The sequence below is a fragment of the Ochotona princeps genome, chromosome 24 (assembly GCF_030435755.1).
Source record: "Ochotona princeps isolate mOchPri1 chromosome 24, mOchPri1.hap1, whole genome shotgun sequence".
Taxonomy (NCBI): domain Eukaryota; kingdom Metazoa; phylum Chordata; class Mammalia; order Lagomorpha; family Ochotonidae; genus Ochotona; species Ochotona princeps.
In genome coordinates this window covers 16,519,802-16,537,325 of record NC_080855.1, presented here as the reverse complement: position 1 = coordinate 16,537,325, position 17,524 = coordinate 16,519,802, and the positions used below count along the sequence as shown (strand labels likewise).

Genomic DNA, 17,524 nt, shown 5'->3' with positions numbered 1-17,524 from the left:
AGTGACCACGATGGCCAGAGCTGAGCAAATCCAAAGCCAGGAGTCAGGAGCTTCTTCCAGGTCTCCCACATGGGTACAGGAGCCTAAGGCTTTGGGCCGTCCTCGACTGCTTTTCCAGGTCACAAGCAGAGAGCTGGATGGGAAGCGGGGCTGCCAGGATTAGAACCAGTGCCCATACAGGGTCCTGGTGCGTGCAAGACAAGGACTTTAGCTGCTAGCCCACTGCGCCGGGCCCTGTGCCATCATTTTTCCACCCTCTTGATAGTGGCAGATCGTGTATGGGAGCCCTAGATTCACCAGATAGGTGAGTCTGGAGGCCCAGTGCAGTGAATTGTTCTCTAGCGGTAGAAGAGTTGCAGGGTAGGAGGGCAGCAGGGGCGAGGCAAGGTTAGAGAGAGCTGCTTGGTTCCATCAGAAAAGCCTTGAGTGCTTTCCACTGGTAGTGTAGCAAGGAGCAGTTAAAAGGGGCTGTGGATGGTGTTCACAATTCGTGTAGGATTTCTGTGGCTGCTTCTGATGACTGACACCCCACAGGATGTCCTCGTTCTCTCTCCAGTTCCCCTCCTCTCCTCATGAGTTTCATTTGAGTGATGAGTTAGCTGAGCCATGAGGTTTAAGTAAATTCTTTGATCAAATGAAAACCAGTTTTAAATATCCACAGAGAGACTTGCAGTGGAACTATAACTATTACAAAACAGCCCCTCCTCTCTCTGGTTAGCTTATAAGCTTCTGGGCTACCAAAGCTTTTCAGTCTTAAAACGTGTGCTGCTCTGTCAGGCTTTCTGCTTGTATGATGGACGAAAGTGGAAGAGAGCCGTTGTACTTAAGTTTTATCACAGCATTATCAATGCTGTGGCGAACTGAATGCTTCATAATCAGCTTGACAAGTTACTGTGGTTCAAGAGTCTGAAGTACGGTCTTAATGCTGGGAGCGTGTTTCCTTGGATGTGCTTTGGGACTAGGCTCCTGAGCATCCTTCGTGAGAACTGGCCGGAGGAAAGGACCCTGTTTCTTCCTGACTGTGGTGCCCACCCCAGCCTCCAACCAGTAGTTCAGTTACCTGCAAGCTCAAAATAGGGAGTATCCTCAAAGTCCTTTTGTTGATTAACCTTTTGAAAGACAAAGCACATTGTCTCACATAAACCCTGTCTGAATGCTGGGTGTCAGGGAACTGTGGCAGGCCTCAGACTTTGGGACAGGGCCTGTCAGTGGGTCAGGAAGCCAGTGCCGCTGATACCTGCGTAAAGAGCAGACGGGAGAAGGGAAGGAGCAGAGGGCATCAGCACAGGTTTCACGCAGTCAGGGTAAGTATTGTGTGGTGATGCTGCTGCAACTTAAAACCTAGTGTGCTGTGTGCTCTGTTAAAGCAGGAGTGGCCCTGGTGTGGGCAAAGTGGTTTCAGGCTGGGTTAAGTGCCAGCCATTCACTGCAGCCTGGCCCAGTGGCAGCGGGCCGCTTACCTCACCTACCGTGTCCAGACGGCTGTCTTGGCAAGGTAGGATTAGAGATAAAAGAAAACATGTTAGGATTAGTATGTTAGGATATCGCAGGATGATGTGGTAGGATTAGAGGCAATACAGCACCTGGTGCACGGCAGCTCCTCTGTAAATCCTGGTTATTGCCTGTTTGTGCTCTTCGGTGATACATCGAGATAGGCAGACCTCGCAGATAACACATCTTAACTACAGCATGTACCAGTTCATCCTCCCTGCAGTGGAATGGATTCACTGTCCTTGACATTTAGGATGTGTCATTTCGCATGCTGCAGGAGATCTTTGATTTTACCTTAAATTATGATTGCATAGTTGAGACATCAGTCTTAATTTTCTTCCAAGAAGTGTGAAGAGGATTGTAAATTGTTTCCATCTTTTAGCTGTCAAGTTCCTTAAGACTGTAAGGTTTGGGATTGCATCCTGACTCGGATTTTGAGTTGTATGTTTCCTAGGGTGGGAGGGGTGATGGAGAGTAGGGTGTAAGCTCCTGAAAATCTTGCTGTTACTGCTGCACTCCATCATGCAGTACCCTCTTTCCTTCCACGCAGTCCCTCCCTCCTGGTCAGGAGCCTTTCCATTTGGCTGGGTTTCAGCTCTGCTCTCTGCCTCCATGCCAGGCAGGCGAAGATTGTTGTCCCAAGCATGGCGTTGGAGGCAGCGAGCTCAAATTCAAACTGAAGCTCTGCCAGCTAGGAACTGTGGCCTTCAGCCGGTTCCTCACCTTCTCGCAGCCTCCTTTTCCTGCTCTCTCCCTCACCGGTGGGTGGTTTTGAGAAGAAAAAGAGCGCACAGTAGATTGGCAGCACTGACTCGCTTTTTGAGGTCTGGCTAACTTCTGAGTAGTTACAAACTCTGAGGCCTCTTCAGCCCTGCCTGCCCTCCTGGCCAAAAGCCCTGGGACTCTCAGGAAGAGCCCCTTTCTCCCCTCCCCATAGCCTGACGTCAGCCAACTTCCTGGTGCAGCTTACCACTTCCAGGTTCCCAAAACTCTGTGTACACCACGTACGTCTGCCTTCGGTGTCCCCACTCGTGCTCAGAGTTGGCTGTCTCCTCCAGGGTTTTGTACTAGGCCCCTTCTCTGCATGCCCACCTGTTGGCTCCTTTCCAGCAGGATGGGCACCTACAGAATGCCTTCCACCCTTTCCAAAGGACCCTCAGGTCCTGACTCGTCCCCTCTGTAGTCACATCGTTCCCATGGCTTCCCTCACTCTGTCCCACCTGGGGTCTCTCTACCTCTGAGCTTCCCCCCGCCAAGGTCCTTGGTGGCCCCCTTGCCCTGACCTCACAGAGATCTTAGATCCTGTAAGACCTACTTCTCAGGTTTGCCGTCACTTTTTCAGGCCACAACTCCCCAGGCTCCTGGGCCTGGCCGTTGCTTCTACAGAATGATGAGTTGCCGAGGTCCTGAGTGCAGCCCGATGATTTCTCTTCCCCATCAGCAAGTCTTCGCTCAAGAGACAGCTCACTTGCTGTTCCTTCCACTTACATGGTGCACCCTCAATGTTCCCCACACTCTTGGCACTCCTAACCCTCAAGTCTCCTTGTAGAAACTGTCCCGTGTCCTAGGCTGGGTCACTGTCCTACAGGAAGCCCTGGAGCATAGCTCCTGTTCTGGCAGGGCACTCTCTGCACTCCTTCCCCACTGAGAACAGAGCACAGAGCTGCCTCTCTCCAGTTCATTCCAGCCCTGGGTGCCTAGTTTTTAAAACTAGGATTTTTGTGTGCGTGAGTGAAAGGACAGCTGAATAGCTAAGCAGGTGAAAATGAAGTCTGTTAGTTTCCGGTTAGCATAGTTCTTGACTTACATAGAGTCAAGTCCTTAGTAAATGGGAGCTCTATTTTTAATTGACTTTTACCCTGTAATTATGGAGGAGCCACCAGGTTGGTTGATGGAAGCTATGTTCGATGTGATGCCACTCGGTGAGTGCCAAGACCTGAATGCAGGGGTCTTCCCCCAACAGTCAGCCTCTCCTTTCCCGGGGGCCTCTTTGGGTTGAGTCCTCAATTCTCAACTGCCTGGCTGCTGCTTCTCCGCCATCTTTCCCTCCTCTTGTTCCTCCTCTAGCCCGTGGGCCTCTTCAAGACTGCGACCACCTCTACCCTCTGCCACACCCCAGGGCCGCACAGAGCACCCAGGGCTGTTGTCTGCTGAATGAATGAAAAGAGGATTTCAAAACAGACTTACAGTGGTTCCAGGAGAGGTTATGAGTAAAATTTTTGAAAACTTATACTTGAGACTTCACCATTACTTGTATGAGCGGTGACACAAACTACAGCTTGCTGACTGTCTTGTTCTCTCTGAGCCTGCTTCCTTCTCATACATCATGTCCTTTACTGGGTGCTTCCTCTGTGCCAGGCAGACACTGACCAAGACCCTGGGAAAGCAGAGAAATGAATCAGTTCCCTCACTACCTGACTTCTTTAGTTCATGCCATTTTTAGTAATTGTATAAATTTTATTTTTAATAATTTTTACATATTTGATTAGGATGAGAAGGGTCAAGGGCTAGAGGAAAGTGGGTGAGACCAATGTTTTGACATTCTCTTTTTTTCCTTCTTGTATTTTGGAGGAGGGGAGAGATAAGGGGAGAAGCCACACCCAATCTCCTACCCATCCCAGGGTCCCCAATGTGGGGCATGCACCAAGGGTCCTGCTCAGGTGATTTTGATAATTCAGCAATTCTGTATTGCTGCCGATCTTGCCACCTTAATCAATATGAAATCTCTCCAGGCTCCACTGGCTGATATAATCCACCTTACAATCTCCGTTTGCCCAGGTATTCACTGCCAACTCTTTGCTGGGTAATTGATCTATTTGTTCTGTCCTCTGTCCTCTGTTGTGGTACTAGGTGTCCTCTGCAGGCTCCAGTGTACTGCCATATCCTCCATGCGCACCTGGATATGCTGTCCACTGCTCCATCTAAGCCACTGAGGAGGCCCAGCTCTGACACATACGTTCCATGGTCAGATCATAGAACTTGCAATTTTCTCCATGGTTGGAATTTTGAGTCCAGTGTTTTACTCGGGTGGGGGTGGGTGGTGGTGAATTCCCAAAGAAACTTCATCTGAGGTGATCCCAGACCTGATTCTTGTGTGTGCATGCCAATACAGGGTACGGTACATTCATCACCCAATCTGCCAGCGCTCACACTGTTAATTACAATTGCTGGGTCAGTTGTCTCCAGCCCTGTCTTCTATGCAGACAGTGGGTATTGCAGTCCAGCACAATCCTGTCCACCACACACTCGGCCCTCAGGCAAACCAGTGGGAGCTAAGGCCCAGTCAGAGCAACCCGCAATAACCCCCCACCAGCCCGTCCCTTACCCTGGTTCCCATGCTTGCTATAATGTACAGCAAACTGGTCCTGTCTGTCCCACATCCCATTCAGCTTTCATACATGTCTATGTGCATTGAAGCCTAATTCAACCCAACCAGGCCCACTCTCCAGCCCACGCACATGCTGGTGGGTGCCATTCTCTGTCTAGCCATGCCTGTTCCAGCCTGGTTCTCATGGCTCACCAGTCGGAGTGGCAGTCCAAGAGAGAGGTGCCCACTGTTTCCCTAATATGTGCCATCTTTATGGCCTTGGCTCTTGCATAGCCCTAAGTTTCTCTCTTTCAGGCTTTGCACTTTAAAAAAACAAACAAAAACCATTCCATTTCCTCTTATTGGAGAAGTACTCACAATATGAAAGGAAGAATAAAGGGGCAAGCAATGACATGGCCTGGGTCTACGCTGTGTGACTGAGACTGAGCTGTTGGGAAGCCCAGCTGCTTCTTCCCCAGCAGGAGCCTCTGCATCTGCTGCTTCCCTCGTGCGTTAGGAAGCTGGGACCGAAGTACTGGCACTCAAACCAGCACTTGAATATGCAGTTGGCAGCTTAACCTCCTTCTCCACCATAATTCCTTTCTTTGAAGAGTTTCAAGTTTGCCCTGGAGTGACTCTTTAGTCGGCTGAGGAAGATGGCCCTGGTACCCATCAGATGGTTCTGAGTTGGAGTCCCAGCCCTGGCTACTGACTAACTTCCTGCTTACTCAAACCCTCAGAGAAAGGTGGTGGCTGTAGTAGTTGGATTCCTGCCAACCACATGGGAGACCATGATTGAGTTCCTGGCTCACAAGTTTGGCTTGGTCCAGCCCAGGTTATTGCAAGCTCAATAAATAAGACCTTGTTCTTTCTGTCTTACCTGTATCTTTGTGTCTCAAAAAACAAAACGATAGAAGTTTTTCCTCCTGTTCAAGCACTCTGTTCTCTGTTAAAACTGGAGATAAATGGAAGTGGCGATGCAGCACAATGGTTCAGGCTGCCATCTGCAATGCCAGTGTCCCATGTAACTGCAAGTTTGAGTCCCAACTATTCCACTTTCGATCCAGTTTCCTGCTAATGCACCTGGGAAAGCAACAGAGAATGACGCAAGTGCTTGGGTCCCTGTACCTAGAAAGTATGCAGTTCACTTTAATAATACTAGGTCTATGTAGTAAACTCACAGTTAGCTAGTGTGTGCATTCTAACTTTGATCTTCTTTTGAAAGTTGTTTTGATGACCACTGGAATAGCAAGAATACAGGCAACTTGCTTAGACAGTGAGCGCTTGACATTGGCTCAAGATAGCCATCGCAGAAAATGTAGAACTAATACCGTGTTATCGTCCCCACCACCCCTGCTGCCACATCATTCCTTTGGTAAACTGCCTGAGAAAGGTTTGAGAAAGTATGACTTCTTGGAGCTGCCCCTTTACACCATGTGAGCCATCCGGAGTGCTCCACTTCCACAGCCCTGCAAAGCCTAGGGAGGAGGCACTTAGCTGGTCTTAAAGAGATGTTACTGTGCTGTACTGGGTGTTAGTAGTTGGACAGGGTAAATAACGGAAAACCCAGGACATTTTGTTTGTTTAAAAGTAATTACATCTTCGTGTTTGTTTTTCTCTTCCTTTCCTGATTCCCTGAAATCTGGGCTGTGACCAGTTTCTTGCTATTTGTTTAAAGATTTATTTGGAGGATAGAGAAATAGTGTTGGGGGATGAAGAGAGAGAAAAATCAGTCTTGCTTTCCCTTGGTGCCCTCTGCAGATGTTTGCAGCAGCAGGATTGATTCAGGCTGAAGCCAAGAGCCAGGAGCTTGCACTGCATCTACCATAGGAGTTCAGGTGTCCAAGTACTTGGGCCTTCTCCTGCTGCTTTCCCAGGCACACTAGCAGGGTGCTGAATTGGAGTGAAGCATCCAGTACTTGAACAGGCATCCATATGACATGTTGACATTGCAGGTGGCAACTTAACTAGCTATGCTACAGAACCAGCCCTCCCCCCAACCCACCACACACACCAAGGGAAGGGAGGGTGTGTTCAGTGTGGTGTATTTGCTGTGATTTTGAACCTGCTAAAAATGGGTGTCAAGCAATATAGGCTCCAGCTATTGTCCTTGCATTTTCCGTTATGTGATTGTGATGCATCCGTTTTATTGTCCGTGGCTGTCGTTCATTGATGTGTCTGTGGATGAAGGTACTGAAATGTGTCCTTTCACCTCACCGTGGGGATTGGAATTGGCTATCCTCTCCTCCCTTTTCTCTTTCTTCTCCCTCCATCCCTTTCCTCCTCTGGCTTTCTGTTCACTTGTTTGTTACAGTTAGTTTGCCTTTGAAAATGCTTGTATTGATGATTAATAATCATAAATCTATGTACCAACATATTAACACATCCTGGGTCATGGGCAGAGTGTGACAAGAGTGGCCTTAATGTTTTTTCTTAAATTACTTGCTGCAAGTTTTAATTACCATGTGATAAATATGCATGTTTATGGAAATGCAGTGCAGTGTTTACACACATAACACTGTGTTAGCTGGTGAAGCCAGGCAGCCGTCTCGCTGTCTCTCTGGAGCCTCACAGCTCTGCTCTTCCAGTTCTTTGTGCAGTGCATTGTACATTACTATGAAACACTGGTTCCCTGCTGTGCCATGGGTCAGTGGGTCACTAGAACTTATTTCTGAGAATGATCAACTTTCAGTGAGAACACCACATTGTCTTCCCAAGTGATTCTGCCCTCATCGGCCATCCATCCCATTGCTCCCGTCTGCTCAAGAGTAGGTCATGCCAGTCTTCTTCATTTTGCCAGCACGCTGGGAGGGGATGAGATTGCGCTGCTTGTTCACCTGAGGGACACCGGAAGGACTCTTACCGTGTTTGGCACCCTGGAGGCTTTGACAAAGGGGCAGGCTTGAAAGATATCCTTGAATCAGTTCCCTGACAAATTTGGAGAAGGTTCGTGTTACCAAGCAGCTTGCTACGTGCTGCTTCTGACAGGCCTGCTGGAATGACTGGAGGACACAGTTGACAGCCAATTCATTTTGCTGATTCATCCGTTAGAGGCGTGGCTTTGAGCCAGTGCTTGGCTTCTAGATGAAAGGCCAAGAGTTGCAAAGCTGCTGGGACTTAAAGGAATGCTGGTGAATTATTGCCATGTGAAGGCTGCAGTGTAAAGTGGATTGTTACTCGTTTCCCACTGTAAGCAAGCCTCATTCCAAATGTACTCAGATATATAATTCCCTCATTCGCAGTTAGGGGGTTACTTATAACATCTACCTGAGACTGGGCTCAATTATTAGAAACAATGGGTTGCTGCTAACGCAGTCCTCTTGACTGCTTTCTGGCCCTGTCATCACCTTTGCTTTCATGAGGAGTATTGACCCAAGCAACTCTTTGACTTGGTGATCCAAATTAAACATGAGATTGGGTGGTTATAGATGTCATTCCTTTGGGAAACATTTGCAAAATTAGCCTTCAGGTTGAAGGGATGAAGTGAACAGAAGCGGATTGAGGAGCGCTCATTTGCCAGCTCCTGGTAGAGGAATGATGGCCCAGCCTGTGGGTTCTCATCTTTCGGGAGTCTCTCGCTTACAGGAAACCATCTCTGTATAAAATTGCACTATGGCAGTTTGAGCTCTGCAAGTGCGGAGACGCCTCCAAACACTATCCAAATACAGAATAACCCAGAGACACAGGCACCCTGCTCGGGTCGCCACTTGGAAGCATGGTTGGGTGATGTTTTTTGGATGTGTATATTGACGGACTGGTGGATAAATGAGTTGGGGGAGTCGGAAATGGGACACTTGGAAGGCAGAAGAAACGATCCCAAAGAATAGGATTTTCAAGTTGGGATCCTGTGTCTGTGGCTCTCAGGGTGACAGGGCAGCAGGAGTGCCACTCTCTCTCAGTGACTGGTGACCGGTGACTGTGAGGTCTGCGCGGGAGCGCTCTCTGTTTCTTTGGATGCTGTGTGGAAAATGAAAGTTCCTGATAAGTTGAGGGGTTCCCCCCCTTTTTTAGCTGTGGAGCAGGCATTTGAAAAGTGCAACACATTTCTGAATAAAAAAGAAATGTGTATTTTTTAAAGAAGCAGGGTTTTTTTTTTCTTGTGTTTCTGATGGCACAGATTCAGGGCACAGCATTGTGTGTAAACCGTTGTGCTGAGACACTGACTCACATCTGGTGGTGTTGAAGCATCAGGTGTCACACATGGGACCCATCTGCCAGTGGCGCAGCTGTCTTTCCCTCTGACTTAGGGCCCGCATACACGAGTCTGCCAGTTCTTACCCACTGCCAGTGTTGTGTTCCAATTGGTTCCCAAAGTATTTCCCAAGAGCTGCTCTGTACTGCGGGCCCTGCCTGCTGCAGGTGTACAACCTCTGTCTCCAGGTCACAGTGAGCTTTCAGCTAGCCTGGCACCAACACTACTCCCCGAGAGCATATCTGGCCTCTTTCCATCTTGTCATTGTGGGACATGCCCATGGGCAGTGGCTGTGGGCTAGGACAATGTAAGCTCAAGCCACAAAGGCCGGCACCTCACGTGGGCCCTCACATGCCTGCAGACCTTCCACTGGTCCTGACATCCACTTTCCCAGTTTGTACCCTCCACAGCCACAGAGGCGAGGTTCCATGGGCTTAACACAAGCCTCCCTGGCCTTCATCTGAAGCATTAGCTCCAAGTACATCTGTCAGCCAGAGGCACATTACAGGGAATTAGCTGGCTTCAGCAGCAACAGATGAAGAGGCCTATGTCGAGTATTGTGGCATATCGTGGATCTGCAGGAGTCAGCGAGGTACAGACAGGCCCAGAGGGCCCTGGCCTTAGGGTAGGTGTTGCCTGTGCAGTCCCCAAGCTCCGCATCCTGCCTTCTTGTCATGTACCTCCCTCATCCACATGCTGAGAGTAGATGGGAGGTCCTCAGAGCACCAAACATAGACACAAAGTATAGGTCCAGGCTGCCCTGCAGCCATCACAGCCACTGCCCAGACTGCTTTGGCTGTCAGTTGTATTTTTAACAAAACAGGCTTTACAGTTTTGCTTTAGACGTTTTGTTTACAAACTTTCATTGTCTTACTCTGAATAATTTTCAAGCAGTAAATTTAGCACACATATTTTGAAAAGAACTTTTTTGCTGACACCATTATGGCCCTTTGCAGTTTACAAAGTGCTTTTGTACTGAGAGGGAGCTTGGGGAGCCATGGCTCTCTTTTCTCCAGATGAAGAGCTGCTCATGGCACATGCCCAAAGTCACCCATCTTTTCTAAACTGCAGAGGGGGCCAGTACTGAGGCTCTAGCCTGGGGTTCCCTTGGCTATCTCAGGCCACCTTTCAAAAGTGACCTCTTTGGAGCTAGGCCAGACCCTTGAAAGGATTTCTTCTTTTTCCCTGTAGCTGTCAATACCAGCAGATATGCAGAAAGCTATCGGATCCAGACCTATGCTGAGTACGTGGGGAAGAAGCAGGAAGAGAAGCAGATCAAAAGAAAATGGACAGACAGCTGGAAGGAGGTGGAGAGGAGGCGGTTAAGCACGCAGAGTATAGGCTCCACGCTGCAGGATCACTGCTATGGCGACCACAGGTGAGTGTTCTTGGCTCTGGCTGCAAGGACAGGGTTGCTCCAGCAGCCTGCTGTCATGTTTCTGAGCGGATTGGAAGTAGTAAATCTGACTTTTACATCATAACAGAAATGGATGCTACTTTAGTTCCCTGTGGCTTCAAGAATACTTTGTGAAAAGGCCTTAGCTATTTTAGCAGACCCTCCCAAAACCCCCCTTGTGACAGACAGGCTCTGGCTTGGTTCTGTTTGAGAACTGAGGAGTCAGACACTGCTCCTTGTCCACCAGTTCTGTGAGCACAGGGAGCAGAGTGCTCTGAGACCAGCTGCCTGCAGGGAAAGAGGCCGTGGCTTAGCCTGCCCATCACCCACAGTCCTTCCTCCAGAGGACAAACACTGACACGTGGCATCTCTGAAACCTTGCAGTTTGGGAATAGAAAACAGGAAAGAGAATCTGTGTTCATTCTAGAAAATTGTAGTTGAATGAAATGTGAGTTTGCAAAAGAAAAATTAGCTGCGATCCCAACACCCAGAAGCAAGTTCTATAAATATTTTGGATTCTCACTTTTTTAAAAAATGATCTTTTAGAGATTTTGAAAACTGAAGTCTAGTACGGATGTAACAGAATCACAGATGTTAAGTGTTCAGTTCAGAGTTTCGTGTCCAGGTAACCACAAGCCAAGGCAAGATACAGAATTTTTCTGCCTTACTGTGCCTTTGTTCAAGCAGTCCCAGACCACACTACCCTATGAAACCATTTTTAAAATTCTACCACTAGGTCTCAATTAATTTTAGCTATTTTTTGAATTTCTAAAAAATGGATTCATGATATTATTTGGCATATTTATTTATTTATTTTCTTAGCTTGTTTTTGTAATTCATCCTTGCTATAGTGTATACCAATAGTTTAATTTCTTTGTTTGAATATATAGCATTTGTTTTACCCTTCTCTTGTGGGAAGATACTTAGATTTTGTTCTTAATTTTTTTTTAAGTGAAATGATCTAAAAAGGGGGAGAGAGAGAGATCTTCTGTCAATTGATTCACTCATCTATGGCCACAGTGGCCAGAGCTGAGCTGATCCAAAGTCAAGAACCAGAAACTGCTTCTGGGTCTCCCACCTGGGTACAGGGTCCCAAACAGCTGGGCCATCCTCCGCTGCTTTCCCAGACCGTAAGCAGCAAGCTGGGTCAGAGGTGGAACAACCAGGACTTACATTGGCACCCATATGGGATGCCAGTACCACAGGTGTAAGATTAGCTTTCTGTGCCACCTTGCCAGCCCCCTTAGTGAGAAAAAGGGTAGATGTTTTAAATTTTTATGAAGCCTTATGTAGGAATTTTTTTTTATGGCACAGGGAAGTTTTGCCGAGAAATTTTTGCCTGCCCTAACATTGTTATAGTATTATAATGTATTTTCTGCAAGATTTGTAGTTTTAGCTTTTATGTTGAAGTCATCATCCTTCTCAGGTTGCTTGGATTTAGCACATGTATATAGACACGGAGTGAGATGGGGTTCAGGTTTAATTTATTTCCCTGTGACTTTCTGGTTACCAAGCAGACCTTTCTTCTATTGGATGGAAAATAAATTGACCATACATTTCTAGATACATTTCTGGATTCTTGTCGTACTCATTGATATATCTTTCCTCCTACTACTGTGGCTTTATTATTACTGAGTCTTTGTAATAAACTTGCAATCAGCTAGCATACACCTTCTGACTTTCATCTTGATCTTAAAGGTTGTTTTGGCCATTCTCAATCCTCTGCGTTTCATAAATTTTAGAATAATTGTACCCATTTATTAATATGCTAATACTGCAGTTAGCGTATTCTGGTTGTTTCTGTTTTTTCCTTACATTTCTTCTGTGATTTTTTTTTTATTTATGCACATGAGAGGTAGAGAGAGAGATAAAGATCTTTCCTTCCATAGGTTCAAACCCCAAATGCCTACAGTGGCTGGGTCCGAGCCACATCTAAGCCAGGAAACACATCAAAGCTTGGTACAGGTCTCCAAGTAGGTGGCAGGGTCCTAAGTATTGAACCTGCTGCCTCCCAGGATGGCTGTTAACAGGAAGCTACCTCGGAGTGGAGCCAGAGTTCGAACCCAGTCATCCCTGCTAAACCAGCAGGTTCCTACCTCCCAAGTTATGTCTTTGATGAGACTGTTTCATTTGCAGATTATTTGCTGCTTCTATGTAGAAACATAATTCACTTTGTATATTGATCTTGTATCCTGCAAACCTTTTAAGTTTACTGTATCCTGATGGTTCTTAAAATATACTATAGTGCTTTCTGCATGCACAGTCATGTGCTGTTAAGTACAATTTTATTTCTTCTATTTTTTTTTTCCTGCTATATTATGTTGACTAGAATCTCTGGCATATTGTTAAATTGAAGTTGAGAGAGAGGATATTCTTGCCTTGTTTCCAGTATTAGAGATGACAAGTTCAGTGTTTCTCCATTAAGTTTGACTTTAGGTTATTCATAGAAGTTATTTTTCAAGTTAAAGAACTCTCCCTCCATTTCTCATGTAATGTATTAAAGTTTATAGCATGAATGAATGCTTTATCTTACCAAATACTCTTTCTGTACCTTTTTCTTTCCTTTTTTTAAAAATTTGTTTGAAAGGCAAAGTTACAGAGAGAGAATAGACTGTGAGACTCTTCCATTAGCTCACTCCCCAGATGGTTACAATGGCCAAAGCCAGGAGCCTGGAGGCTCTTCCTTGTCTCTGGAGTGGGTGGCAGGGGCCCAAGTACTTGGGTCACCTGCTGTTGGTTGCCCAGGCACACTAGCAGAGAACTGGTTTGAAAGTAGAGCAGCTGAGACTAGAACTAGCGCCCATAGAGGATGCTGTTGTCACCGGTGGGGGCTAAGCCTGCTACAGCAAAAGGCTGGCCCCATGTTTTTAATTTGTAATATAGTTTTTGTCCTTTTTGAAAACATATTTTAAATTATACTGATTCGTATTCAAATGTTTAACGAGGTTCACATTCCTGGAAGAATTTGCTCTTAATCATGAAGTGCTATCTTTTTAATATGTTGCTGGATTTAATTGCTCATTTCCTGTTGAGTGTTTTGAACCTTTTTTCATGAGGAATGTTAGATTATGATTTTCCTTTATGTCTCTGTCAGTTTGGTATCAGTGTTACGCTGCCCTCATAAAACTAGTTAGGAATGTTCCTCTTCTATTTTCTGAGCCATTTGATGAAAAACTTTCCCTCTTTTTTTCTTCTTTTTTATTTTTTTAAGAGTCAGGAGAAACACAGATCTTCTATCTACTGGTTCAAGCCACCAAATGCCTGCCATACAGGTTTGAGCTGGGTAGGAAGCAGGACCTCAGGGTGCCCATAGGAATGAGCACTGCGCAAGAGACAAACCCAGGCTCTCCTTGTGAGCTACTAAAGGCCTCCCAAGTGCTGGCTTAACTGCTAAGCCAATCTCTGCTCCCAACATTTTTCGTAATTTTTTGGTAGAATTTGCCACTAAAGCACCTGGGAATGGAAATTTTATAGCTTTTGATTATGAGCTCATTTTCTTAAATAGATTAAGGGTTATTTAGATTTTAAAATTCCTGTTTTATGGGTCTAAGTAATTTGTTTTTCAAGGAATATTTTTTTTCAATTCAGCTTGTCATATTCATCAGCATAAAATTATCAGTTCAAAATATCCCTGTTATAATTTCCATAGGACCCAGGGTGATATCCCTGATGTTAGTGATTTGTACCTCCTCTCTTTTTTACTTATTTATCCATTTTGTTCATCTCTTCCACAAATCAGTTTTTTGCCTTACCAGTGTTTAGGTCTTTTTTTTTTTTTTTTTCATTTTGTCTGTGTATTTGTCTGTTGCTTATCTGCTGATTATTTGGAGCTTAAGTTGATGTTTTCATCTGGCTTCTTGACTTGAAAACTTAGCTCATTGACTTTCATACATTTTTCTTTGCAGAAAATGCATTTGAGGGAGTGATTTTTCCTTTGCCCCCTGCCCAGCTACATGGCACATATTTTGATATGATGCCTTTTCACTGTTGTCTCCAAAAAGTACCTTCTAATTTCCCTTGCACTTTGTTTTTGAAGCTGAGGGCTATTTAAAGCTGTTTTGGCAATCACTGAGACTTATTTTTATGGCCTGGCCTGTGGTCTACCTTGGTGACTATGCCATGTACATTCATAAAGTAGAATGTTCCATGAGTATCATTTTAGCTTAAGTTGGCTTATCATGTTGCTTAAATCATCTATATTCTTACTGATTTGGGGAGAGGGCCAATTGGTTCTTTCAACTATCTAGGGAGTCATTATTAAAATCTTTCCTGTGTGGTTGTAGATTTGTTTGCTTCTCTGATTGTCAATTTTTTGTACCCTTTTCATTTGCTTGAAAATACCTCTGGAAGATATATTAATGCATTTACTCCTATTACAGAATATTTCTCCTTCTCTAGTAATGTTTTGGGATTTCTCTGTTGTTAATACAGTGAGTCCTATTTTGTTACCCATAGTATTTGCATATTTTTGGCTGATCTTTTATTGGCAACTTGTTTGTCTTTCTAATTAGCATGTGTTTCTTATAAACAGCATAAAGTTGGTTCTTGCTTTTTTTTTTTTAATCCATGCTGGCAATCCCTGCCGTTTCTATTTAGTTCATGGTTAGCATAACTCTGTCTCCTCTCTGGTTGTTGGTGTCCTGTTAATCCTGTTCTGTATGTTTCTGTTCCTCTCACGCTGATGTCTTTTGGATGAATTGGATATTATTTCATATTTTCTGATATTTTAGCCCCCATTGTATCTTGTCTATTGGATTTTTGCTTCTGCATTTTTCTGTTATTTTTCTAATCACTGTTTCAGAGTAATTGGTGACCTGCAGCCCACAAGCCACATCTAGCCCTCATGTTTTTATAAGGTCCATAAAGTACTTGAAATGTTGCTAGTCCAGAGTAAGATGTGTGTTGTAAATACTCAGTGTGTACTACATTACTAGATTTTGAAGATTGTAAAACATGCTCATTAATCATCGCTCATATGCTAAAATGATACTTTGGATAGATTGAGTTAAATGAAAATGTTAGTCAAATTAATTTCACTTATTGCTTCCAGAAGTATTTATTTATTTCCAAGTCAGTTGCAAAGGAAAAAAGAGGGAGAGTAAACTTTCATCGGCTGGCTCACTTCCCAGATGGCATAACAGCTAAGGATGGGCTGGGCCACAGGGAAGAGCCAGGAGCTTCATCTAGACTCCCATGCAGATGGTAGAGGCCATCTTTCTCTGCTTTTTGCATGCCAGTAGCAAGGAGCCGGATTGGAAGTGGAAAAGCCAGGACACAAATCAGCACGCAAATGGGATGCTGGTGTCACTGAGGCAACTTTACCTGCTACGTCATGATGCCGACCCAGTTTGTTGTTTTCTTCATGGTGGCTATATGTGGTACACATTGTATTTTATTAACCAAGTACTGCTCTAGTATTAAAATATCACAGTCTGTCAAGTACAAATCGTACCACTGCATGACCAGTGTGAGACTCTAACAGGAATGTTTCCTTTTACTCACTCTCATGTTGTGGGCGCTGTTGTATTGTACTTTTTACATATTGTTTAAACCACACAGTGTACTGATCATGGTGGTTTTTGCTCCGTTTCTCCCCCCTCCACCTTTTTTTTTTCTTTAAACAGTTAAGAGTCTAAAGTGTGAGGATAAATGGCATAAATGTAAACATGAGCATTTAGGCGATCATCGTTAGAAAGGCCCAACTGAGACCAGCGGGGCCTTGCTGATTGAACACGGACAGCTGCCTTCAGCTTCCTCTGAGCCTGCCAACTGTCAGCTCTACAGAGTTCACTTGGAGGCCCTGGGAGACATGATAGCGCCCTTGATGTTAGCAGTGCTAATATAGATGGACCTATGACTTCAACATAGAACCTCCATGTAGCATCATTTTGCCATCGACCCAGTGTCCAGAATGTCTGAGAGGTTTATGGTTGATAACTGGAAAACAGATCAGACTTGGCTTCTGGGGAAACTGGACCAATCATGAATTTATCATGTGTGAGTGAGCTCATAGATACTAGTATGCCCTGATGCTGGCCACGTTCCTGGAAGGCAAATGCTGTTTCACCATTCCCGTTTCATTAATAATCTATAATTAATAGACGTGACCTCCCAAATCCACTTGGCCCCTAATGGAATCTTTGGCCAGTCATGCATTTGACTTATCTTAACTATCGACAGAATCTCTTTGGCTGCTTTTCCATTCTGTGAGACTAAAATTCAGCCTTTTTTGAAAAATGAGTAGCTCCTAGGAATTTCCACCTCAGTGGGAAACAGAAAAGCATGTATAAAAGCTATGGTTTGGAAATCTGACCTAGTTTTCATCTGAAGTTATTGGTTCCTTAAAGTAACTGAATGGAACATTCCATTAGGAAAGGGGAAAACAAGCTCTTTAGAGACAGAAAAGCCTGCTCTGTGGGGAGACTGTTTATATGTGTTTATTCAGAAACAGACTGAGGAACAGGAGAGGAAACACCTCTCCCCCTGCTGGAACATGCCTTACAGGTGACAGGACCCTTAGGGCTGCGTGGAAAGGGAATCGCCTTACTAAGCATCCAAAAGGCCAGAGTTCTAGCCCTGGCTCTGTCAGTACTATCATCTAGCACCTAGGGGAGGATTTCTTCAGTCAGCAGACTTCAGGGGCCCAGCATGTCCCCTGTTCTCTGAAATGTTTTTTTGTACAGTGCAAACCATAGGGCATGAAGAAGAAATTGATGGAAACTCCTGTTTCAGAAAATCAACACACATGTTTTAACTCTTTGAGTGGTTACTGCCCTCGAATTTGCACCTGCCATTTTGGTCCCAGGATGTTTTTTAGAGATGCCTTTTCCCCAGGCTTTCAGAAAGGTGGTTGTGAAGCATTGGCCTCATGGCAGAAAACCCATATCCCGGCATTTTGCATCCTCAGCATTCTGGCCCTCTGCTGCACATTCTCCACTGCAACAGTTGCCACCTCTACCCATCACTGACCCAGGATTGATTTTTGTAGCACAAGCTCTTCTTCCCCTGGAGCAGCACACTGCCCTGCCCTGGGTCGTGCCAGGCTCTCGCGTGAATTTCCTTTCTGTTCTAGCTGCCCCATGTGTTTCCAGCCCTCACCCACCTGTGTTTAGCTCTGATTTACGTCTTAGTTGTGTGC

General features: G+C 45.3%; 1 protein-coding gene across 4 annotated transcripts in view; it reads left to right on the top strand.

Annotated features, from left to right (window-relative positions):
- PARN (poly(A)-specific ribonuclease) overlaps nt 1-17,524 on the top strand; it is a 124,919-nt gene that overhangs the window by 81,058 nt on the left and 26,337 nt on the right. For all 4 annotated transcript variants that reach the window (XM_058680271.1, XM_058680272.1, XM_058680273.1 and 1 more), the window contains exon 22: nt 10,182-10,368. In XM_058680271.1, the coding sequence (XP_058536254.1) occupies nt 10,182-10,368 (187 nt within the window). The remainder of the gene's footprint in view (nt 1-10,181; nt 10,369-17,524) is intronic.